Source organism: Pholis gunnellus (assembly GCF_910591455.1).
Source record: "Pholis gunnellus genome assembly, chromosome: 19".
Lineage (NCBI taxonomy): Eukaryota > Metazoa > Chordata > Actinopteri > Perciformes > Pholidae > Pholis > Pholis gunnellus.
Window position 1 is genome coordinate 13671204 of NC_136546.1, and position 16985 is coordinate 13688188.

A 16985-nucleotide genomic window follows, 5' to 3' on the forward strand; every position below is an offset into this window, starting at 1 on the left:
GTTAGGGGTGAACTAGTCTTTTGATCGTTCACTTCTTCGTGTTTGCAGGCCCCACCGTGTTGGAGGTGTTTAACACACTGCTGCGGCAGCTCCGCCTGAGTGTGGACTACGAGTTGACCGGCTCCTATGACGGCAGCACCAACATCGGCACAAAGATCATCAAAGCTCACGAGGAGAGGCAGCTGCAGGAGGCTGTCATCAGGACCATTGGTGAGTCTTGTGTGTGCGTGTGAGAGGCTTTGTAAGACGGGATCAGTTTGCCTGTGATGATTATGTTCACCTCCGTCTGTATTCATGCCTTTGTGTGGGTTTTGTATAGACTAGTGCTCATTTTCTTTCTTCTGCACATATCTCTCTTTTTTTTCGTTTGCTCCAAATCCTCCTCCTATCCATCTGATGCCCGTCTCTCTTTCCGTCTCTTTCTCTTTCAGGTTCATTTGCCAACACTCTACCGACATACCAGAGGTCAGAGGTCATGCTCTTCATCATGGGCAAGATCCCTGTCCCTGGGATTCACCCAGCTCTGCCCTCATCAGGCTCTGGGTAAGTTACTCCCTGCTCTCATTGTGCCACATATGCACAAAAGCGAATGCTGCATTCTCTATTTTACTACATTCCATCCTTCAGTCAACTGTACTTTGTAAACCTTGTGTAGACCTGAGTGTTGGTGAATCAAAGGGTTTTAATTTGTATCTTTGTATTTGTTTTCATCTCCAGACCTGAGGGTACCAGGATGATTCAGGTCATGTTACTGAAGTCCTTGGTCCAGGTACGTTTTTCAGCCTTGCGTTATTAATAATTAAAAATGTCATCGGTTCTTTGTGTGGTTTTTACACAGCTTTAAAGTGGTTTACACTACCGTTCAAAAGTTTGGGGTCACTTAGAAATGTCCTTATTTCTCAAAGAAAAGCACTGTTTCTTTCAATGAAGATAACATTAAATTAATCAGAAATACACTCTATACATTGTTAATGTGGTTAATGACTATTCTAGGTGGAAACGTCTGGTTTTTAATGAAATATCTACATAGGAGTATCTGGAGCATCACATTTGTGGGTTCGATTATACTCTCTTATGTCATGTAAACCAAATCAAACATCAGAATCTCTACATGCAACAGATCAAAATCAGTCAGTGGCCTCTTCAGACTTGATCCGACAGTTGCACGTATGAACCTGGTGAACCCTCTTGATTATGTGTTTAGAAATGAGTTGTAGCTTGCAGCCTGTAAAGTGTGATCATTCATCTCTCAGGTGACGGCCGGTTTCCAGAACACCAACATGCTGACGGCACTCCCCACCTCTTTCCTGGAGCCGCTGCTTTCCTTCTCTCTAACAGAGGATCCAGAGATCCGGCTGCTGGTGCTCCAGATCCTTCTCAGTCTCATCGACAGGCACGACAACACGGCCAAGTTCTCCGACATAAGGTGCGTGTGTGTGTGTGTGTGTGGGGGGGGGGGGGGGGAGCATCTACAGGAACATGGTGGTTCTGCGTTTGTGTTGTGGGGCTTCATTTGTAGTGCGTTAATCGCTGTGCCTTCTCTCTACGCAGCATCATCTCCGACATCTCTGTGCTCAAACTGAAAGTGGACAAATGTTCCAGACAGGACAACTTATTCATGAAGAAGGTACGCCTTCTGTCCATTTTAGAGTTGAGTTGTGTATCGTTTGAATTCAGTATTAAGTTTGATTCCCTGCCAATGAAAACAAAATCCATTACACATCAAGTATTGTTTCTGAACTTTGAGCATACTTGTGATGCAGAGAGAGTAGCCACTTAAACTCTAATGCGTCCTCTCATCCCGCTGACAGCACGGCCAGCAGCTGTATCGACACATCTACTTGGGCTGTAAGGAGCAGAGCAGCGGCCGGCAGCACTACGAGTCGCTCTTCGCTCTGTTGGGTCTTCTCAGCGTGGAGCTGGCTAACGAAGAGGTGGTGGTGGACCTCATTCGCCTGGCGCTTGCCTTGCAGGTACTGATGTAGTGTGTTTTATATTTTTACATCATTTAGATCATTTGAATAATTGTGGCATTTGCTGTCGATAACCTCCAGACGCTTTGTACTCCAGTGATCAGGGTCATAATGTATTTATTAATTCAAATACAGATCGAGCACTTATCTAAATCCAAAACATTTCTTAATGCTTTAAAACAACAATTTTGACACGTGGAAAAAAAGACATAAAACCGGAAATAATTTTTTTTTGTGATCAGCTTTTTATTGAATTTGTGACATGATAATCGTTTTACACAAGATACCATAGGCAAGGATTCTTGCACATACAAACGATATTTAACACAAACTATATACGTATCCTCGTTAAAGCTTCAAAATAAATGAAACAAATCCCATCACTCGATAATGCGTGTGTAGGTCAATAAACATTCTGTTATGAGCATGTCACAAATAGTGGATGCACACGCTTTATTAATTACAGCTAATGATTTTGATATGATTTTTCTAAAATGATTCAACCATTATTTTATCGATTTAAGGCTCAAAATCTCAAGATGAGTAGTAATACTAACAGTAAATAAAGCTTCTAAATACATATATATATATATATATATATAAAAACACAAGATTAAATGGTGGGAACGGTCAAAGAGTCATAACAAGGTTGAGTGTATTTGAGGAAGTTATTCTATACAAGTTGTGGAGAATGTGTGTGCTTGAGTTCCTCATGCAGGGTGTTGTACGTTGAACGTCCCTGCTGATGTCTCTCTGTCTCCTGTCAGGACCTGGCTCTGTCCACCGACGAGGCGATACCCGTTTTCAACCGCTGTGCTGTTCATGCCCTCGCTGCCGCCTACCTCAACCTCATCTGCCAGCTCACCACCGTCCCAGCCTTCTGCCAGCACATACACGAGGTCTGGCCTGGGCTTCTTTGTTTATATATATATATATAAATAAATGTGTGTGCAAGTGAATACCAATAACCTCCTTTAATAATGTGCCTTTTTCGTCTGTCCTGCAGGTAATTGAGGTGAGACAGAAAGAAAGTCCCTACCTGTTGCCCGAGGACGTCTTCATTGATAATCCCAAGTATGAACCAGCCACATTTAGATTTCCTTTCTCCCAAACCATACCATTGCTATATGTGATATTTTTATATTTAATAATGGTTTTCAATAATGTTTTGTGTGTGTGTGTGTGTGTGTGTGTGTATATACATCACTTCTCCCTCTTTCTTCCTAGGCTGCTTTCTTCACTGGAGAAGGTAGAAGGAGATGTTTTGTTCCTCCAGTCGAAGATCACCGAGGTCCTCGGGGGAAGTGGTTATAACACAGATCGACTGGCTACGCCTTATGTCCCTCAGTATACTGGTAATGCATCTCTTTTGTTAACATCGAGTTGAAAATACAGCTATGTGCAAATGAGAGGAATTCTTTAAAATGAGGAATGTGCTCCTCTCCTCAAGTAAATAAATAAGAATAATGTGTATCAGCTTGCCGGCGTGTTACAACTTTGTGTTGGTGCTTTATTGATTCCTGTTTGTAAATGCAGAGCTTAACTGCTCCCCTGGAGCCAGCAGGGATTTAGTGTTTCATTGAAGGACACTTCATCAGGGCAGAGCTCTGAGGCTTGCGCCAGGTTCATTGAGTTAAAGGTCAGGCAGTCTCTAACTTAGTGTTTGGGAATCTTTATGGTGCCGCTTAAGCTTTTATATTAATTGTCAGATCATCAAAGGCTCTGTCTTATTCTATACGGGTTTACTCAGGTTTTACAGACTCAATAAATGCATCAGACATTTTATATATATCTATCATCATTCATTTAAGTTTTCCATTTAAGAAAAAAGGTCTGCACTCTCTTTCCAGATGAGGACCGTCTGTCCAAGAGAAAGAGCATCGGGGAGACCATCTCGCTGCAGGTGGAGGTGGAGTCCAGGAACAGTCCGGAGAAAGAGGAGGTAAAGAGATGTCACGCTCCCGAGATCAAATACACCCACTTTAGGGAAGTTTAAAGTACCTTGTTAGATCATCATGCACAACGTTTATCTTGTTCTTTTCTACAGAGGACACCAGCGGAGGAGATCACTTTTGAAACCCTGAAAAATGCCATTGGTACGTCCTTTTTAAAGTATTCATGAAATGACATTCTCACTGTGCATCAACACAGTATCACCATGTGTAAAACGTTCTATTGATTTGTATTGATGTTCCTCCTATGTAGTTTAAACCAGTGGTGGAATGTGACTAAGTAACTATGTTGTTTACTTGAGTATTTCCATTTTCTAATAATCTATGCTTTACTAAATTGGTATAACTTAAGTTACTAATTACTTTTCATATTCAAATTAATAATATATATAATTAATTAATATATTATGATGATTGTAGATCAAACTACCCAGTAATCAATTGAAATCAGCAGCCCTACTTTACCAGCTGCAGCATTAAAATGAATAATAATAATACATTTTATTTGTATAGCGCTTTAAAGGGTACTCAAAGGCACTTTACATGTTAAAAACAGAAACAATAAAAGCAATTAAAATATAAACGAGGCAGAGAGATGACATAACTGTAAGAAACAAAAACATACATAACTAGCATCACAGGTTAAAAGCAGATTTAAATAAAGTTTTAAGTGCAGTTTTGAAAGTGGCGAGTGACGGAAATTGTCTGAGGTGCTGGGGGAGGGAGTTCCAGAGGGAGGGGGCATCAATGGAGAAGACCCCCCCCCCCTTTGCTGTATGGGGAGCCAGTGGCGGTTTTGGTGGACTTGGTGCGGGAGTGGGAGAGCAGACGGGCAGCTGAGTTCTGGATGTATTGTAGTTTGTTGATGGTTTTGGTGGGTAAGCCGTACAGGAAGCTGTTGCATAAGTCCACCGGCTGAGGAGGAGAGGGATGGGTGGAGACGGGCGATGTTTTTGAGATGATAGAAGGCGTTTTTTTGGGATGTGATTGACGTGGCGTTCGAAGGAGAGCGTTTGATCAAAGATTATACCAAGGTTACGGACATGTGTGGAAGCAGGAACAGTGGTGCCATCGATGCAGAGGGAGAAGTTATGGTGGGATTTGTTTAGTGATTTGGGGCCGATGAGGAGGATTTCAGATTTGTCGCTGGCACTTGGTGGTGGGGGTGCTGCATTTGGTGGAGATGTAGAGCTGGGTGTCGTCAGCATAGCAGTGGAAATGGGAGACCATGGTGGCGTATGATGTCGCCAAGGGGGAGCAGGTACATTGCTAAATGTCTGTAATGTAGACGCTTTTATCCAAAGCGACTTACAATTCAGATTCCATCACGTACACCGTAGGCTCAGCTACGGGAGCAATTTTGGGGTTAAGTGTCTTGCTCAAGGACACATCGACATACGACCCTCTGATTGAAGGACGGCCCTGTTCTCCACTTAACCACAGTCGCCCAGGTAGAGGATGAAGAGGAGGGGACCGAGTACTGAACCTTGAGGGACACCTTGAGAGACAAGGGGATGTGTCAGACTTGAATTTATTGATGCTAATGAACTGTTCACGGTCAGAGAGGAATAATTTGAACCAGGAGAGGGCTGTGCCAGTAATGTGGAGGGAGGAGTCAAGAGAGGAGGAGGAGGGGAGGAGGAGGAGAGGAGGAGGTCGTGGGTGACTTTGATCGGGGCGGTTTCTGTGCTGTGATGAGATCTAAACACGGATTGAAATGGTTCATACAGCTGGTTGGAGTTCAGGTGAGTTTTGAGTTGGTGGGCAACAAGAACACATTAATGATGTGATGTACAGTATTATGAAAAGGGTTATTCTGCATAAAGAATACTTTGATGCTAATTCTTTTGTACTTTTACTGAAGTAACATTTAAATTAGTGACTTTCAACAGAGTAACAGGTCTTTTATGTGTTTTAGTAACTAAAAAAAAAAAAAGAGCAACTTTCCTTTACTGCAGTGAGAAGCACTAACGCGACATTGTCTCTTTCAACGTACAATACACTGCAGCATAGAGCGATGTTGAAATGTAAATGTCGTTTGTGTCTCCCTCTAGTGGACAGTGTGGGCATGGAGGAGCAGGAGAGGGAGCGGAGGAGACAAGTGGTGGAGAAGTTTCAGAAGGCCCCCTTCGAGGAGATAGCTGCACACTGTGGTGCCAGGGTACAACGAGAACACTTTCCTTCTATCTGTATCATTTATTCAAACTGTTTTTCTTGCTCCAGCTTTGTACTATTGTCTCATATGATCTGTTTTTGTCCTGTCTAGGCCACACTACTGCAGAGCAAACTAAATCAGATCTTTGAGATTACAATCAGGTAAGAGGCGGTGCTTTGGGATGTCTCGAATGAAATGTGACATTGATGGCAGTGATACTGACTAAGATGATGGAGATGTTTTGAACTCACTCTGATGCCGACGGTTTACTCTTCCCATTCAGACCCCCGCCCAGCCCGTCTGGAACCATTTCGTCAGGTTATGGCCAAAGCCAGAGTCGATCTGTACCCATCTACGAGATGAAGTTTCCTGACCTCTGTGTGTACTAGACACAGAAAAGCAAAGTCACAGAACTGTTTCACATTTGAGGGCGGGAGGGATTTTGGGAGGGGCAACCGATCCTCACTGTTAAGCCATCTTTGATCATGGAGTCAAACAACCACAGGGGAGGAGGAGGAGAAAACCCAGTTGTTTTGAAGCCAACTCAAGAACAAGCCACTTCTTTATTAACTTAGTTGTCTGAGAATATTTTCCGCTGTGATAGCAGCCAAAACAAGCCTGCTAATGTCAATACATGCAGCACTAAAAACAAACTTGTATTTTCCCCTCAGTTCTCTTTAGATGTCTGTAGAAACTCCACGGGTTGGATTTTTTATTTAGAAATTGCAGAGAACTGTGAGGGCAAAATCTGCGTCACTTCTGTGGCTTCAGAGAGAATTGACTTGTTGCATGTCCTGTAATGTCACATTTTTGATAGCACTGCAATTATTGGACATTCTTTTGACCCGTTTGTCCCTTACAGGGTGCCATACTATCCTTGATCACAAAATAAGATTTAGTGATATTGATATTTTATACCTTTTTTTTTCTATTGTTTTCATGGCCAGGAAGAGCTCATGTGAATTAGATGCATTTTAATTGACCTGATAGTGTATTTTTGTGTATGTTTGAATGAAATATGGATAGATATATACAAATATGAAGCTAATACTTCCCATCGCCCATGTTACTCAGCTCTGAACGTCTGTCTCCAGTCTTCAATGCTTTATTCTTTTTTTTGTTTTGCCTTTTAAGTGTTCAGCCAAAAGTGCTTTTTCTTTCATGACGGGCATTTATTTCCTGCACCTAGTTTTTGTTTTTGTTCTTCTTCTTTTTATTTATTCTAGCCGTGGTTTAAATGAGAGAAAACTGTCATATCTGTGTGCTATCCTCCCAAAGTGAGTGTGCCTTACAGGTGACTCAAGTTAAAACGTACACAAAAACACACACACTGCGCCACAGTCATGACCACACTAAACTTCTCAAGTGTTTACTGTGATGTTTACCTGATCAAACACTAGAAGATTGTTATGAACCCTTTATTTTTCTCCTTTCCATATAAATGTGTATATACAGAGAAATATATAAATCTTTAAGCTGATGTACAGAGTAGGGAGATTTTTCCGTGTGTGTGTGTGTATATACTGTATATTGATTCTAATTTTAGACTGCCACTGCACTACTTATGTCCATAAGTAAGGAAGAGAGCTACTTAGTTAGTGTTCAGATACGTTTGTTAAATCCTCACATAGATAACCAGCAACACATGAAATGAAAGAGGAGAATCGACACAGGTCTGAACAGCCCACAGTAGAAATCTACATCATCTCCAAATCAGTAGATCGCACTAGTGAAGTCTGAAAGTGTCCCGCTAACGAATCAATAAACCTGAAATAATCAACTCACAATTCATTAATGCCCACCGACTTGTCGGGACAAGTTTTAACAGCAGCGTCGCGACCTGTATTGTTGCCATTACGTTCTCAATCCTGCTGGAATACGTTTGCACTCTGTTTTTTACGCCATACAGCTGCTGCAGCCTCCCAAAGCAGCGCAACCCGTCTCATTCAGCAAGATTTAAACGAGTCTAAAAGCCATTTCGTGTGCATGTGTGCACATACACACAGGTATATAGAAAACATAAGGTATAATGGCAATAATGTGCCACTAGCCTGGCTAACACAGCTCAACCTTTTTGGTAGCAGATCCTTTTTTGTGTTTTTAAATTGTGCACCCTCGTTGCTGTGCTGTGGTGGTCAGTTTTGTGACGTCGTTTAAGAGACCGACCCTCCCGCTCCTGCGCTTCTGTGAATTAACGGCAACGCGAAATGTGTTGCAGCCGCCCATGTTCAATGTAAACGGCAGTGTCTAGTTTGTCCCTGATTGTCATGTGTCACGGTCCAGTTGGGTGTTCATTTTATCATTATTTATTTCACGGTGTAGTGTCTTCTGTATGTTTATTCACGTCCACACATGCCAGTGTATCAGATCAGTTCACAATTGTGCGTGTGTCTGTGTGTATTTGTTCATGTGTCATGAACATTCATGTAGACGTGTGTCTTCATCGTCATTACCCGAGACCAAACTTTTCAAACACGGTTTACAGTCTTTGTCCAGTGACTCTTTCCACCACGTTAACAAAGAACAAGCTATCTTAGTGCAATGTGCAGCTGTCTAAACCTTCCAGTTACAACTTGTAAAATTGTCTTTTCAGCATCTTGCAACTTTGCAGTGAAGACCTGTGAATCGACCAGTGTGCTTGTTGTCATTGCATAGTGTAATGTAATATTAACTGACGGTAATTCAATCTTACTTTTTGTCATTACATGTCTGGTTAATAGATCTGTTTACATCGTAGTGCTGTAGGTCAAATCTATTCATTCTGTGAACTTTGCACTTTAAAAACTGGATTACCTAGTGACAAAGGCAGCTTTTACATGGAGAAAATGCCTTATGAGTGTCATACCTGACTTTGCATGCTAGTGATGTTGCCGTGTTGTACAATAAATGTGTCTGTAACCAGAACATGTCTGATCTGTTTCTGATTTGTTTCTGGTGAAAGGGAAAGCCTGTTAAAAGTGGAATGTGTTTTTCTAAGGTGATCTGCTTAAGATACAGGAAGCTGCAGCGTGTCATCATGCAGCGTACGAAACTAATCTTTTGACCGCAAACACATATGTCTTCTTAACATTGACTGCTCAGTCAGTTGCGGTGTTCAACACAGTATTCAGCAATTGCAAAGTTTCTTTAACTGTGCTTGTAGTGCTATTCTTTTACTTGCCTGTAATGGACTGTCTTGTTTCTGTTGCACTACTTGCATCAGTGCCTGTATTGTGTGTGTGTGTGTGTGTTTGCCATTCCCATTCCCATGCCTGTCATCTGCTTGGGTGGTTTATCAGAATTAAATTCAACGTGTATTTTAGTGGCGTCTTTTCTCCTACTGTGACAGCATTCAACAGAATGTAGTAACCAAAAACAACTTGGAACTCATTAGCCGAGAAACTCTGCTTCATACTGGTGTCCTTTTGAGATACATTTTGTGGTATTAAAATGAATTAAGTAAAAATTGACAACTTAAAAAAGTGGTAGGATATATGTGTATATATTTCTGCATATGTATGTACATATATGTGTATATTTATATATATATGTGTGTATATGTTTGTGTGGCAGTCGGTGTCTTATTGATTGGGTGGCTCTAGGAATGGTAATCTGTCGGTCGATTTGGCCTCTCCCATCACTTTGGAAATATTTCAAAAACTATTGTCATGAAGTCATTAAGTGCCATTATCAAAACAAAAAGTTCAATACTTTATCCCCATCAGTCAAGGCCGTACTTTCTGTTTAGTGCTATTTAGCAAGCATGCTAACATTGTCGTTGTGAGCCTGTTAGCATGCCGATGTTAGCATTTAGCTCAAAGCGCCACTGAGCTGCCAGCTTGGCTCTTGCTTAATGCAACATTCAATCCGTTTGCTTTACAGGAAACGTGAAAACTCAACTGCAAAGGATTGGACATTTATCCAAATCAAAGGTCGAAAGACCGAAGGGGGTTGTTTACTGTACATTGACATGACTTGACACGTCCATCATAACCCTGTTGACGCCTGACTGCAGTCCTCAGTCTGTATTATCCGTTTGAAGGTTCCCGGGTGTACACAGGAGGCTTGTATGCTGATTTGACAACTCTACTTTGTCAACAAGCTGATTGCCAGGCATATTGTCTAACTGCCAAATGCTAGTCTGGTCTCCTCAGAATTGCTTTCCTATTCCCGTCTAATAATCTAATCATAGTACGCAAACGAGAGGTGGAAGGCCTCACGCACCAACGCCGGTGTTTCGCTTTATGAAGCGACCCCTTGAACTGGCAACGTATAGCCGAACGCGCCTCTGGTTGTCTTAATTATGACAACTGTTGGAAGTAGGAAGAGAGCACGTAGCTGTCCTTGTGAATGCCGCATTGTTTAGTTTTTCATTACAGCGTCAAAACCTTCTCAACGTCGCTTGTGGAAAGGAAAGGAGAAAGTTGAAGTAATAAAGTTAAGTTAATACACATAATTGTCTTTGGGAGCCTGTTTTGGGTAAACGTGTCCCGTAGAATGACGTCACACCTGCCTCTACATGTAACTAGAAACTGTTCAAGTTAATTGATAATATAATTAATAGACCTAATATTTAGTCACTATATGTGAAAAAACTACCATAACAAAACAGAAGTGCCTGTGAATGCCGTGTAGCTTATTTAAATGTCTTTGTGCGGTATTCCTATACACATAACTCAATAAAAACGGCGTCACACCTGCCTCTACATGTAAATAGACATTTTCTATTTCCTAAATGTTAGCTGAAGTGTCAGACATTGCTCCAAAGCTCAACCGACCATTGTAGCTTCACTCAACACACCTGCTCACACCTATAAGTTAATTAGGTCAGGTCCAGGTGGAGAGCTAGTTAGGCAGGCAGGTGCACTGCACATGATTTTTGATCTGCTTCACCCCTTTCGATCCTGGACTTTTAGCCAAGAGGCCGCCGTTTGTGTCCCATGTGAAACACAAAATAAACGTTAACTTGATCAAATGTATTTCCGTGACTTAAATTACGTAACTTCATCAGTCTTCCCAATTTTTCTAATACATGCTTTTAGATTTAATGTTTTGTTGTTTTGTCTCCATGTCAGTTCCTCACACACAGTCCACTTACTAGATCCCCCCCCCCCAAAGCTTTCAGCTGCAGCTAGGGGCCTTCATCAGGTGGCTGGTGTCAATGATAATAATTTAGTTCATGTTGAAAGTCTGTGATTATTATGAAATCAGCCAATTACTTGTTTTGTTTGCCACATACAGAATTATCTTTATTATTATATTAATTTACAAAAAAAAGGTACCACTCTGAAAATAAACATTTACACTCACCTCTTGCCCTGGAATGGCATTCTCTGCTTTTCCAAACATATGGATCAATAATGACTAATAATGAAATTAAAATAAACACTCTTAAGAAAGCTTCAAATTCAGACCAAGAAGGTCAAAGCAGTCCGTGGGTGCATTGTTGTTTAATATTCAACATAAAACTGCCTTGTTTCTTATCTTTAGTTAAGGTTTTAATGAGAGAAACCTTTGGCCCAGCAAAGACATTCAACAACATGCTAACGACACTGATAAGTGTCTGTAATAGTACCTGTGTGTGCTAACATGCAATGGCTATTAGATTCTTTCAACCCCCCCCCTCTCCTCCATCCTTCAATCAGCCCATTATCCTCTGCACATCCTTGACTATAATGTTCCTGAGGAGCTTGTCCAGCTGCCCCTGAGGTTTCTTCATTTGCTTTTTCATAAAGCTGCCATTACGTTTAGAGGCCGGTGGGCTCCCCCATCGGAAGTGACTCATCCGATAGGCCCCATCCTTTCTCTCCTGCAGGCTCACCGGGATGTGTGACTTAAGGCTGACCCTTTGCAAACCTTGGTTTTGACTTCCTCCGTTCAGATCCCTCACTTCATCATTGTTACTGCCCAGCTGCCTGCGAGCCTGAGGGGGGAAACTGCGCTCAGAAGGGCCCCCTCCCTCCAGAGAAGAGGCAAAAACCTTTACGGGTCGACGTTTACGGCCAGAGGGTTTGCCCCAGCGGAAATGCTCCATTGAATAGGAGCGTCGCTCGTCGTCGTGGGCTTTCAGATCCGACTCTGATATCTTGTTTTCGGACACCATGGTGGCCAGAATGATGCTGAGTAGGAGGTCATCATTATTATTCACCTTCAGGGCCAACGCACTGAGCTGAGGGAATTCAGACTGGATCGCAGACATGCAGAGGCGAATACAGTCCTGCATGGAAGGAATCAAAGAAAAACCAGCAACATTTTAAGAGAAGAGTTGACGTTGTGACACTAATGAGCACTTTTTATCGCTTTGATACTGAGTGTTCTGGAGCTTTCAATGAGCTTCCAAAGCAGATAGAGTTTGAAGAAGAACATTGAAAGCTCCGGGACGGCAACTAAATGGATCTTGAGCAAAGACTATTTTGTCAGCTGCTGTTTCGAAAGTCAAGAATGAACCTTGAAGCTCAAAATGTTACTTTTTATGCTATTCTACTTTTTCTTTTAGGCTGCTTTTTGTTTTCTCTGTGTAATAATCAAACCACTTTGAAATGACCCTGTGTGACATCTTTTATAGAAATATACCAGGCTTTGCCTAATGGCAGTGACAGAGAGGAAATGGATGGAGACAGTTTGACCTACCAGTATTCTTCCCTTGTTGCTCAGGTCGTTGCATTGGGATCTGTCCCAGCACACCGACCCAAAGCCGGGGACGCACACATAAGCCATCACCACCACCAACAGCCAAGACAGATACATCATCTTCAGCCTGGCGTGGAGGACAGAAACACAAGTGAGGCTATGAGTTGAAAAGAAAGCAAAGCCACAGCAGGGGCACTCTCTTCAAAACATACAAGAGGCTTCAATATACTCTACAGTCCTCAACAGGCTCAAATAGTCACTTATTCTTAAACTGGGAGACATTGTTAGTGTGTGAGGAAATACAAGAAATGTCTCCGCAAAACACTTCCTTCGTTCGGTACATATCTTTGAGGTTGTTGGTGGATTTGTAGTTTAGCGTCTCCAAGCTGAATAGTAACTGTGAGCTCAAATACCATCCATCCACATTCCTTCTCTGACCTGATCATGTGGGTATTTCAACAGATGGTCTTGTTTATCAGTTGCATGTGAATCATATTGAAACGGTTGATGAAAAAAAAATCCCTAGAAAATATGTGTGTTTGGTTAAGGTTTGCGGCTTTCAACCCAAAGGGACTGTTAGAAAATGATTTGGGCATGAAGTAGTGTTTGGAAAGGGAAAGGCATTGCGCTGTTAACTTGTGTGTAGTAGAACCATAATGTCAGTTTGTGACAGTAGATGTGTCTCTCAATAGTTCAGGATTGATCAAACCTCTGGTAAAGTTGAATGTACCATAAAAGGTTATAATCTTTACGATTTTCCTGAGATCAACATATCTTTACTGCAATAGACCCTTTCACAGCCAACGTCATGAAAATATCCGTGCGCATTTTGGCAAATGAAGAGTTTCCCCCCAAACCATCCAGATTAGTTAGGAAGCTTTAAACATTGAACAGTTACGGTTGTAATCACAGGTTTGGGTGGTTAATGCTCTTGCACAGTTTGATAATATATGCAATCCGCTGGATTAGGCTGTACTTCTGTACTTGTGTGCACACACATAAATACCTCATTGTTTACAAACTGTAAAAGGGTCTATTGGTATTCCAAGTATTTGCAATACCTCCCTCTGTGGTAGTTTTCATTGTTAGAGGCAGAGGCCACCATTCCTGCACTGGATTTGAGTTGGCTTCACACGCTTGAGGGAAACACAACACATGAGGCATGCATGTGATCCAGCTTCATTTTAGCTCATCGCTATCAGCCTCAGTGTTACTGCGAGATGAGCGCTGTCTACTGCCGCTGTCAATGTCAATATCCATCTATCAACCAGATGCCCTCAGACTCTCCCGACTGTTAACTAACTCTTACTTCCCCCCCTGCTCACCTGTTTCCACTTTCCCTCATCAGCCCTGCAGCATATTAACGGCCCATTCCCATTCATTTCCTGCCGCATTGTCAATGTTGCGTGCTCTTGCTTTCCAGCCACCTGAACCTCATAACTCTGAGAACTTTCTCCTGCCCCCTTCCTGTTTACCTGTCACCTGTTTCCAGCTACGTCTGTCTGTTTGGACTTGCAACCCCGTATGCTTTTGTATTTGCAGTTTTTCAATAAATCACTCTCGACTGCATTTGTGTCCTTCTCTTGTTGCCTTATACACAGCTGCTGCTTAACGTTCAAATGATTCCATTGGTGAAAAATGGTGGTGGCTTTTTTTGAGATGCTTCCACAGGAGTCGCAATGTATTTGTCCCTTTGGTTTGGTTAACGGCGGTCATTCTTTAAACATGCGTCAATAAAGACATTTTCCTTTTTTGTTAGTTCATAAAAAAAAAAGGCAAGAAAGCCACGGAGCTGTTGGCCTGGCGTGATGGAAAAAATGTCAGATTGTGACTGTCCTTTGGCTGCATTTCTGACATTCGAGCTGCTCAGGGGCTGCCATATTAAGGCTTATAACTTTAACCCATATCATGCTAATTAAAATTCAAACCCAACCTGATTGTGTGAAGAATGAATGGGAAATATTGCAGTGCTGAAAAATCTAAATGTCAGCGATGTTACTGATCATTTAGTGGCTCTTGGTACAAAATTAGAGCAGCTGTAATGTAATTCGGCAAACATGACGCACCACTTATGTTTACAGTTTTGCCAAGTGATAATTACACTACTAATGTGCAATTTGGACTGTGAATGATTGTTCCGTGAACACATTAAACCTGAGATAATCGTGGCTGAGTTGAGGTGTTGAGGTGAAGGGAATAACCCAAAGCAATTATTATAATAATAATATATATAAATATATTTATATAATATAAGATTAGGTCTGATTTAAAACAGTGGATGGCGTTTTGAGCCATTTTCAACCATGAAATGCCGATTTGTTTTAAATAAATGTGGTGGGAAATGTCAATATTAACACCAGCATCGATGTGTTTCATCACAGTACTGTTATATCATTTAGTTTACAGCTTTAAAAAAAACAGGTTTGAGTGTGCAGTTACTCTTTAATGGTCAAATCAAACAATACTTTCATCCCCCGTTCCCCACTGCTGTAATTTCCATACAGTCCCTAAACTACATTCCAGTTGACTCTGGATTTAATGCAGTAAACTTGCAGGAAAAAAAGAACCAGAAACAAAAGAATTAAAATGAATGCAGCAGTCCCTTTATATAGCTGTTCCAAGGGCACACCAGCATGATGATGGTAGTCATTTAGTACTTGAGTAAATAGGCTGTATTTCCCCAGCTTAGTAACGGTTATGGGGATATCTGCAGCCAAACATTGAAAGGCCAGTGACTATTACAAATGACCATTAAAGTTGCTTTGTGAGATAAGTGGCCAGCAAACGTTACTTTTTATGCTCCTTCAAGGACGATGATCGATGGACATAGACGAATGAACGCAAGGAAACAGATTGCTATGGTTGGAGGCTGCATTCACACGGACCACACATATATCAGAAGGGAGATCTTCATTCTTAAGTGATGACGAAGATCTACAAACAAATTCTTTCAAATGATGAATAATAGTTATGACGCATCTTGATCCGGCAAACGCTCCTCCTGGTCTCTTTGCTGCTATGTGTATTACCACTTGTTCTCCTACCATTCTCTCTCTTCCCGTGTTTAACCATTTATTTAGAAAAATATAATCTTCATGGAGTTTATTTTGCAGAAGCTATAGATAACATAGGAAATATAAACTAAATTGATACGTGGGTATACTACTTTTCTCTTTTACATTTTTTCATTTTGGTGCAATGAGTTAATTTCCTTTCCTTTGTAGGGAAATTGCTTCTTGTTGTCTCTCCCTCCATTCTCTATTCTAAGGAGTGACTCCTTGGTGGGCCATCGTCTTTGTAACTCTGGCAGAGACTCTACACTCTTCCTACAGTATGACTCACTGAGCGAAGCTCTGCTCTCCACAGACATATTCTGCTGCGATTAAAATAGATTTAAAACTGTATGTGTTAATAAAATAGTTAAACAAGTTATTATTACTATATCTGTAAGCTAGATTTGTGTTTGTGGAGGTTTATATTAATGGAGAAAGCAATCATTAAAGACAACTATGCATATTCTGCAAAAAGCTAAGGTGTGACTTTGAAATATAAATCCACTTTAATTATAATTTACAGAACAAATACATCTGTACATGTCAGAAAATCCTAAATCAGTGAATGTGGGCACTCAATGCAACAGTCCTTATTCGTTCAAAAGAACAAGACGCGAACAACAACCAGACGCAATTGTGATCCATGCCAAGACAAGAATCCACAAACAAGTTAAAGACATTTGTTTGTTTTTTTTACCTTTTCCAAAAGCGTTCCTCTCCTCTCTTCTTGTATTTCTCCTTGTGTTTGTCCACCGATCTTCCAGAGTGGCGACTCTTAACTATGATCCCTCTCCTCCTCTTCTGTTCTCTGTCTGCTCTGTAATGAAATGCTCAGCAGGAGCGGGTCTGCTTCTTCCTCAGAGGAGGAAAGCTCTTTTTAAAGACGCATGAGTGGAGTTTGGAGTCTCAAGGCCTTGGGGAGTGATTAAGGTAAGGGGTTTCCTGCTCCTCTCTGGACGGGGAGGATTGTGTATTTGTGTGTAAGGTAGATAGGCCTATAGAGGCCACCCACACACTTTTTAATCAATGGTGCAGCTCACGTCACCACACAACAACAGGTGAAGCCTTAATGAACTACCTTGCTGCCCTCCCCCTTTCCCTCCTGCGTCTTCCTCTGGTTGCTGTCTTGCAAGAATCCTGAATGGGGGATTATTAGGATGTTGTAAGCGCTCTCAGTTACATTTTCTTTGAGTGCATGGTCATTAGTGGATTCCGAACAATCCTGCCTCTAAATCCATGAAAA

At 41.5% G+C, this 16985-nt stretch overlaps 2 protein-coding genes across 2 annotated transcripts in view; one reads left to right on the forward strand and one right to left on the reverse strand.

Annotated features, from left to right (window-relative positions):
- Positions 1-8950, forward strand: part of LOC306711421 (protein EFR3 homolog B) — a 29700-nt gene extending 20750 nt beyond the window's left edge. Inside the window, exons 11-24 of the mRNA XM_079180367.1 lie at positions 49-210; positions 432-543; positions 718-769; positions 1254-1426; positions 1552-1627; positions 1812-1973; positions 2741-2872; positions 2980-3047; positions 3201-3328; positions 3824-3915; positions 4021-4069; positions 5980-6086; positions 6192-6241; positions 6364-8950. Coding sequence (XP_079036493.1) covers positions 49-210; positions 432-543; positions 718-769; positions 1254-1426; positions 1552-1627; positions 1812-1973; positions 2741-2872; positions 2980-3047; positions 3201-3328; positions 3824-3915; positions 4021-4069; positions 5980-6086; positions 6192-6241; positions 6364-6469 — 1469 coding nt within the window. The 3' untranslated portion in view covers positions 6470-8950. The remainder of the gene's footprint in view (positions 1-48; positions 211-431; positions 544-717; positions 770-1253; positions 1427-1551; positions 1628-1811; positions 1974-2740; positions 2873-2979; positions 3048-3200; positions 3329-3823; positions 3916-4020; positions 4070-5979; positions 6087-6191; positions 6242-6363) is intronic.
- A 2750-nt stretch (positions 8951-11700) lies between these two features.
- LOC306711825 (pro-opiomelanocortin-like) lies at positions 11701-16519 on the reverse strand (the record flags this gene model as incomplete). Its single annotated transcript, XM_079180870.1, has 3 exons — positions 16440-16519; positions 12690-12816; positions 11701-12276 (listed from the first exon to the last, which is right to left on the reverse strand). The coding sequence occupies exons 2-3, from the start codon at positions 12807-12809 to the stop codon at positions 11701-11703; spliced, it is 696 nt and encodes a 231-aa protein (XP_079036996.1). The 5' UTR covers positions 12810-12816; positions 16440-16519.
- Positions 16520-16985: the final 466 nt, after the last annotated feature.